The 8,094-nt window shown below is 40.7% G+C and overlaps 1 protein-coding gene across 7 annotated transcripts in view; it reads right to left on the reverse strand.

Annotated features, from left to right (window-relative positions):
- abhd18 (abhydrolase domain containing 18) overlaps window positions 1–1,358 on the reverse strand; it is a 31,816-nt gene extending 30,458 nt beyond the window's left edge. For 6 of the 7 annotated variants that reach the window (XR_012389500.1, XR_012389502.1, XR_012389498.1 and 3 more), the window contains exons 1-2: window positions 1,265–1,358; window positions 217–325 (exon numbers count right to left, since the gene is read on the reverse strand). Coding sequence is in view for 1 of the 7 variants with exons in the window: in NM_001013347.2 (NP_001013365.2) it covers window positions 217–308 (92 nt within the window). In the remaining 6 variants the exon portion in view is untranslated. 7 annotated transcript variants of the gene reach the window in all.
- Between the last annotated feature and the right edge of the window lie 6,736 nt (window positions 1,359–8,094).

An 8,094-nucleotide genomic window follows, 5' to 3' on the forward strand; every position in this document is an offset into this window, starting at 1 on the left:
TATTTATTTATGAAGAAAAAAAATTTAAAACTTACAGATCCCAAACTTAATTAGGTTGCAGTAAACACATATTTTGGATTTTGTAATATATCAGGTAAAAATAGCATGAATATGAACGTTCAGTAATACATGGCGCATATAATATCCATGGTTAATTATCATTCAGTCCTCATTATTCTATGAGCTCCTCAGTGTTTATTTGTGTCTGTAATGTACCTCTTAAGATCCTCCGGCTTCCCCCATCCGCGGATGAAGAGTTTGGTGAGGAGAAGCCTGCGGTACAGAACATCAAGCCGACTCACACCCATGGACAACACACATTCTCCTGTAGAACACACACTCACAGGTCAGAATCCAGAAGCTTTACGGCTTCACACACACACTCCAGCATGTAAAAAAACAGCAGATGAGAGGCTGTAAGAGCAGAACACACACACACACACACACATTGATTGCACGACTGTTGAAATGTATAATTTATTTATGCTTTTTACTGTGCATATGACAATATATAAATTAAATGAAAGAGAGAGCTCACCTGTGTTCATTAACCTATGTGAGTGTAAGAGAGTGATGTTTGTGTTTACCTGTGTATATTTGTGTGTGTGTGTATCTACAGATGTGAGTGTGTTTATATGAACTTGTGTGTATGTGTAAGTTTTTGAGTGAGTGTTTGTGCTCATCTGTGTATTCATGATGGGGTTGTGTGTGTGTCTAAGAGTGTGGTTTCACCTGTGTGTACTCATAGGTGTGTGAGTTTGTGTGTGCCTTCTCTCTGCTGCGCATATGATTATTTTTGTGTGTGTTCTTGAATCTTATGGTGTTTGTGTGGGACTTTAATGAATGTGTGTTCATATGAACTTGTATGTGTGGAGTGTGTGTGTGTGTGTGTGTGTGTGTGTGTGTGTGTGTGTGTGTGTGTGTGTGTGTGCATGAGTTTGAGTGTGTGTGTGACTGCGAGAGAAAGAGACAGCTAGTTTGTGTTTTTGTGTGTGTTTTCATCTGTGTGTATGTGTATCTACGTGTGTGTCTAAGGGAGAAAAAGAGGGAGAGAACATGTTTGTGTTTAGCTGTGTGTGTGTGTGTGTGTGTGTGTGTTCTCCAACTGATCTCCTGTCAGTGATGAGGCGCTTAATAACGGCCAGCTCTGACAGACAACTCGTCAGTAAAGTCTCCAGAACAGCTCGTGAACGAGTGTATGATAATAAGTGTGAGTATAATATTAATGATCATAAATGTGTGAATTATAATAATAATAGTGTACCTGCAGCCGGAACTGTGTGTCTTTGAAGAAACTCGATCAGCTCATCTGACAGAGGGCGAATTCCACCTGATGGAGCCGCAGCCGGAAGTCTCTCTTCTTCTTCTACGCTGATGATCGGGCGACAATGTTGCAAGAAGGGATACAGCTACGGTCGGAAGTTAAAGAGAATTATTTTTTATATTATTTATTAAATTATCAATTAATTTAGTTTTATTAACGTGTATCTCTACCCCAACCCCTCACAATAATGTAAAACTGTAATTATGCCGAGTATTATTATTAATATTTATTTAATTACCTATTAAAATGTATTTAATTAGCGACTTCATCTATCCCACGGTAAAACCCAGTCCTCGCAGTAATTTAAAATGATAAATATTGTTGTACAGTGTCACACAAATTATGCTACATTGACGTGAGTATCCGCAGCTGTATCTCATCTAGATTTTACCTCGGCTGTGTGCTGTGTTCGGTTCCTCCAGTAGAGAGCGCGCTCTTACAGCTCAATCACACACTCCATATTCATTCATTCACTTTTTATCTTTTCGGCTTATTAATTAGGGGTCACCACAGCGGAATGAACCACCAACTTGTGTTTTCCAGCTGCAACCCAGTACTGGGAAACACCCATACACACTCATTCACACACACACACACACACACACACACACACACACTACTGGCAATTTAGTTAATCAATTCCCCTGAACCGCATGTGTTTGGACTGTGGGGGAAACCGGAGCACCCGGAGGAAACCCACGCCAACACGGGGAGAACATGCAAACTCCACACAGAAACACCAACTGACCCAGCCAGGACTCAAACCAGCGACTGTAAGGTGACAGTGCTAATCACTGAGCCACCGTGCATCCGCAGTCCCTTTATTAATCAGGGGTCGCCACAGCAGAATGAACCGCCATCTACTCCAGCATATGTTTTACATCCATGGCGAATGCCCTTCCAGTTGCAACCCAGTACTGGGAAACCCCCATACACACTCATTTACACACACACACACACACACACACTACAGACAATTTAGCCTACCCAATTCACCTATAGCGTAAGTGTTTGGACTGTGGGGGAAACTGGAGCAAAGGGACTTAGCAGAAAACAAAATGAATGAATGAATGAATGAATGAATGATCATTTTGGGGAAATTTTATATTGATAAATGCATGTGCCTTTAAATAAAACCATTGTTATTTTGTTTTTGTTTTGCTTTTTCAAAAGGAGATTTGTAAATTTACTCAATCATTCAGTTTCCTTCAGCTTAGCCCCAGCCGGGACTCGAACCAGCAACCTTCTTGCCGTAAGGCCAACCACTGAGCCACAGTGCCACTGTTTAACACATTCACTCAATCATTTTCTTTTCGGCTTAGCCCCTTTATTAATCAGGGGTCACCACCGCAGAATGAACCGCCAACTTATCCAGCATATGTTTTATGCCCTTCCAGCTGCAACCCATCTCTGGGAAACATCCATACACACCCATACACTATTGACAATTTAGCCTACCCAATTCACCTGTACCGCATGTCTTTGGAGTGTGGAGGAAACCCACGCAAATGCAGGGAGAACATGCAAACTCCACACAGAAACGCCAACTGACCCAGCCGAGGCTCGAATCAGCGACCTTCTTGCTGTGAGGCAACAGCACTACCTACTGCGCCACTGCGTCGATGTTTTACCACATTTAATGTTATTTTTAAACCAATTTAACTCTGTACTTTTTATTTATTATATTACTTCATGATTCTTTTAATCGTCTTGTTTAGGTTTAAGCAGTTTGCATTATGATTGTGTATTAAAAATGTGCAATATAAACATGTCTCTGTCTTGCCCAACGATAAACTTGAAAATGTTCAGTGTAAACTCGCACTGATGTGGATGTCAATAAATAAGATATGCAAAATCAAACCAATGCCAGGGGTCTCATTTATAACACTTAAACTTATACACTGCAAAAAATGCTTTTCTTACTTAGATTTTTGTCTGGTTTCTAGTGCAAATATCTAAAAGTTCTTAAATCAAGATGCATTTTCTAGACAAGCAAAACATATTGTCTTGTTTTAAGAAGTAATAAGCCAAAATTAAGTAAGTTTTTCAATAAAAAAAGCAAAATAATCTGCCGATGGGGTAAGCAAAATAATCTTGTTTTTCCTTTCAACATAAGATTACTTTGCTTACCCCATTGGCAGCTTATTTTGCTTGTTGTTGGGAAAAACTTAACAAACCTAATTGTGGCATATTATTTCTTAAAACAGCTGCTTTAGAACTTCAAATGTTCAACAACCTTACAGTTTTATGTCTTAACAATAAAAAAAATAAATAAAGAATTGCTCAAACACGGATCGACGATGTCGTAACCGTACGTTCACACCGAAAGCGGCGAGAGCGTCCAAGGTCGCTCTGGCCGCCCTGGCGACAACGCTCTCTGCCTTTAGCTCCGGCAGCGAGAGCGTCAAAACTCACTACATTGATCTCATATTTAAAGGAGCCGTTGCAGCAAATATCAGTTACACTCCTGCATGAAACATGTTTCTAGCGTGAAAATGTTGCGCACTTCTTATCAAATTCATATAACAATGGAAAATCAAGTTGCGTGTGGTGTGGCTTTGCTCTTTTTATCCAATATGTGTCCATATGTCTGAAATATCCTGAAGCAGCATTACTGTTTTGTATTGTCACGTCGCGTGAGATTCCCGCTTTTTTAAGATAAATTTATATAACATTAATGCACATCAGTAACTCGCCAGTAACTTATTCAATGCATGAACCTGTAAGAAAACATTATAAATAATTGGACACCTGGCGACCGCAATCATCAAACCCTTGGGAACAACTGTGATAGGGACCAAAGTTCACAGGTCTGTGTTCTTTGAACTCCTATCAAGCGGTGGACGTCTTCATTCTGATTGGTTGCCGCTGAACCACGTCATAGCTCATTACCATACAGTTGACTTGATTTCAACTCTCCTCGACGCCCACTGCAGGCTGCATTTTGCTCATGGGGCTCTGCGAGACTTTAAATAAGAAGAGCGGAGCTGCGGCAAAATAATGAATAAAAAGAGTGAGGCCATGGTCAAATAAATAAATAAATGAAAAAAGTGCGACTGCTGAGAGTGCAAGCAGCAAGAAACACCGGCCCTCGCGGCCAAAAAACAGACCGGCCCACTGGAAACTCTCCCGCTCCTCCCGATTGGCCAATCCGGGCATTTTCTTTTCAGCTTAGTCCCTTTATTAATCTAGGGGTCGCCACAGCGGAATGAACCGACAACTTATTTAGCATATATTTTACGCACCAGATGCCCTTCCAGCCACAACCCACACTGGGAAACACCCATACACACTCATTCACACTCATACACTATGGCCAGTTTAGTTGATCAGTTCCCCTATAGCGCATGTGTTTGGACTGAAACCGGAGCACCCGGAGGAGACCCACACCAACACAGGGAGAACATGCAAACTCCACACAGAAACACTAACTGACCCAGCTGGGATTCAAACTAGTGATCTTCTTGCTGTGAGGCCACAGTGCTGACCACTGAGCCACCATGATGCCCCATTCAATTTTATTAAATTAATAATTTTTTATTGAATAATATTTTCAATTTGGGTAAATATTTGAAAGAAATATATTTGGTTTCTGTCCAACTACACACGGGTGATGTAACTACGTATTTCCTTTCATACTGTGCATCACTGTATTTACAAACAAGTAAGTAATTAACTAAAAAATAATGAATCTATTTATACACGATGGCTCAGTGGTTAATACTGTGGCCTCACAGCAAGAAGGTCGCTGGTTCGAGCCTCAGCTGGGTCAGTTGGCGTTTCAGTTTGGAGTTTGCATGTTCACATGGAGTTTGCATGTTCTCCCCGTGTTGGCGTGGGTTTCCTCTGGGTGCTCCGGTTTCCCCCACAGTCCAAACACATGCACTATTTGTAATCAGCCAATCACATGGCAGCAGCTAACTCCATTTCGGCATGTAGACATGGTCAAGAGGATCTGCTGCAGTTCAGAGCGAGCATCAGAATGGGGAAGAAAGGGGATTTAAGTGACTTTGAACATGACATGGTTGTTGCTGTCAGACGAGCTGCTCTGAGTATTTCAGAAACTGCTGATCTACTGGGATTTTCAAGCACAACATCTTTAGGGTTTACAGAGAATGCTCCGACAAAGAGGAAATCTCCAGTGAGCGGCAGTTCTGTGGGTGCAAATGCCTTGTTGATGAGGCCAGAGGTCAGAGGAGAATGGCCAGACTGGTTCCAGCTGATAGAAAGGCAACAGTAACTCAAATAAGCACTCGTTACAACCGAGCTCTGCAGAAGAGCATCTCTGAACACACAACATGACCAACCTTGAGGCGGATGGGCTACAGCAGCAGAAGAGCACACCGGGTGCCGCTCCTGTCAGCTAAGAACAGGAAACTGAGGCTACAATTCACACAGACTCACCAAAACTGGACAATAGAAGATTGGAGAAACGTTGCTGCTCTGAGTCTCCATTTCTGCTCACACATTCGGATGCTCGACTCACAATTTGACCTCAACAACATGAAAGCATGGATCATCCTGCCTTGTATCAGCGGTTCAGGCTGGTGGTGGTGGTGTAATGGTGTGGGGGAGATTTTCTTTGGGTCCATTAGTACCAATTGAGCATCAACGCCACAGCCTACCTGAGTATTGCTGCTGACCATGTCCATCCCTTTATGAGCACAGTGTCTCCATCTTCTGATGGCTACTTCCAGCAGGAAACGCAGCATGTCATAAAGCTCAATCATCTCAGACTGGTTTCTTGAACATGATGATGAGTTCACTGTACTCAAATGGCCTCCACAGTCACCAGAGCTCAATCCAATAAAGAATAAAATGCTTTTTGATTTAAGAATTTTTAGATATTTGGACTAAAAAATGAGACAATTTCGCAGTGTGATGATGCTCTGTGTATAACAGAAGAAAGACTGCTGTAATGACTACTGTAATTTTGTCAATAACACAGTCTGTCATCAAAACGTATCTTATCATAACATAAAATCTTATCTTGTCTTATCTCGGCTCTGCCTCTGCTTTAGTTGTGAATAAAACAATGAAATCATGAACATATGATTTCCAAGATTTTGAGAGCAAACTTTCTAAGAATTTATAGCATTAGCATAAAAATTGTCAAATAAAATATCCGGTGGCACGGTGGCTTAGTCGCACTCATTCAAGGTCGCTGGTTCGAGCCTCAGCTGGGTCAGTTGGTGTTTCAGTGTGGAGTTTGCATGTTCTCCCCGTGTTGGCGTGGGTTTCCTCTGGGTGCTCCGGTTTCCCCCACAGTCCAAACACATGCGCTATTTCTAATCAGCCAATCACATGACTGCATTTCGGCATGTAGACATGGTCAAGAGGATCTGCTGCAGTTCAGAGCGAGCATCAGAATGGGGAGGAAAGGGGATTTAAGAGACTTTGAATGTGGCATGGTTGTTGCTGCCAGACGGGCTGCTCTGAGTATTTCAGAAACTGCTGATCTACTGGGATTTGTGTGTGGATGTTTCCCAGAGATGGGTTGCGGCTGGAAGGGCATCCGCTGCATAAAAAAATGTGCTGGATAAGTTGGCGGTTCATTCCGCTGTGGCGACCCTGAATTAATAAAGGGACTAAGCTGACAAGAAAATGAATGAATGAATGGATGTAGGTCCATATGACATGTGTTTTTAAAATAGGGTTGTTTTAACCCAGCTTAAAGTTAAATACAATGGACAAACCAATATTGTGTTGTTGTTTTTAATTACACCCTTATTATACTTAATAAACCCAGCTTTAAGTCAAATATGGACCAACCAATATTGGGTTATGTTTTCAATTAAACCTAAATTATTCCTCCATAATTTGTTTGGCTCCATATTCGGTATTTAAAAACAACCCAGCATTTTTAGTGTACAGTGTTGGAGAACTCAAATGCTGGGTTGCTTTATCCCACCTTAAAGTCAAGTATGATGAACAAATGAATATTGGGTTTTTCAATTAAACGCATAATTTGGTGTATATTTGGTATTTTAAAATAACCCAGCATTTTGTAGTGTACAGTGATCCTGAACTGCACCCTTGAAATGCTGGGTTGTTTTTAACTCATCGTAAAGTCAAATATGATGGACAAACCAAAGTTCTTTTTCAATTAAACATAATTTACTTCCAAATTTGGGCCAATATTTTAAAAACAACCCATTTTCCTGTACAGTGTTAAAGAACTACACTAAAATGCTGGGTTTTAACCCATATTCAAGTCAAATATGATGGACAGACCAATATTAGATACAGTTTTTCAATTAATTTATAATTCCATAATTTGGTCCATATTTAGGATTAAAAAAAATAACCCAGCATTTTTAGCTCAGTTTGAGAGAACTGAAAACACTGGGTTGTTTTAAGCCAGATTAGAGTCAGTGGACCAACTAATAATGGGTGATGTTCTTCAAGTAAACAAATTATACTTCCACATTTAGGTCCATATAACATTTGTTTTTAAATAGGGTTGTTTTAACCCACCTTAAAGTCAAATACGATGGACAAAGCAATATTGGGTCGTTATTTTTTTAATTACACCTTTATTATACTAATTTGGCTCCATATTTGCTATTTTAAAAACAACCCGTATTTAATGTAGTGTACAATGTTGTCCAGCTTTAAGTCAAATATGGACCAACTAAACAAATATGTTTTCAACTAAACCTAAATTATCCATAACTTGTTAGGCTCTGTATTTAGTATTTTCAAAACAACCCAACTCTGTAGTCAGCCAGACGCTGGGTTATCGCGGTGGCTTTGCGCCAGATAGAGGC

Source organism: Danio rerio, chromosome 14 (genome assembly GCF_049306965.1).
Source record: "Danio rerio strain Tuebingen ecotype United States chromosome 14, GRCz12tu, whole genome shotgun sequence".
NCBI lineage: Eukaryota > Metazoa > Chordata > Actinopteri > Cypriniformes > Danionidae > Danio > Danio rerio.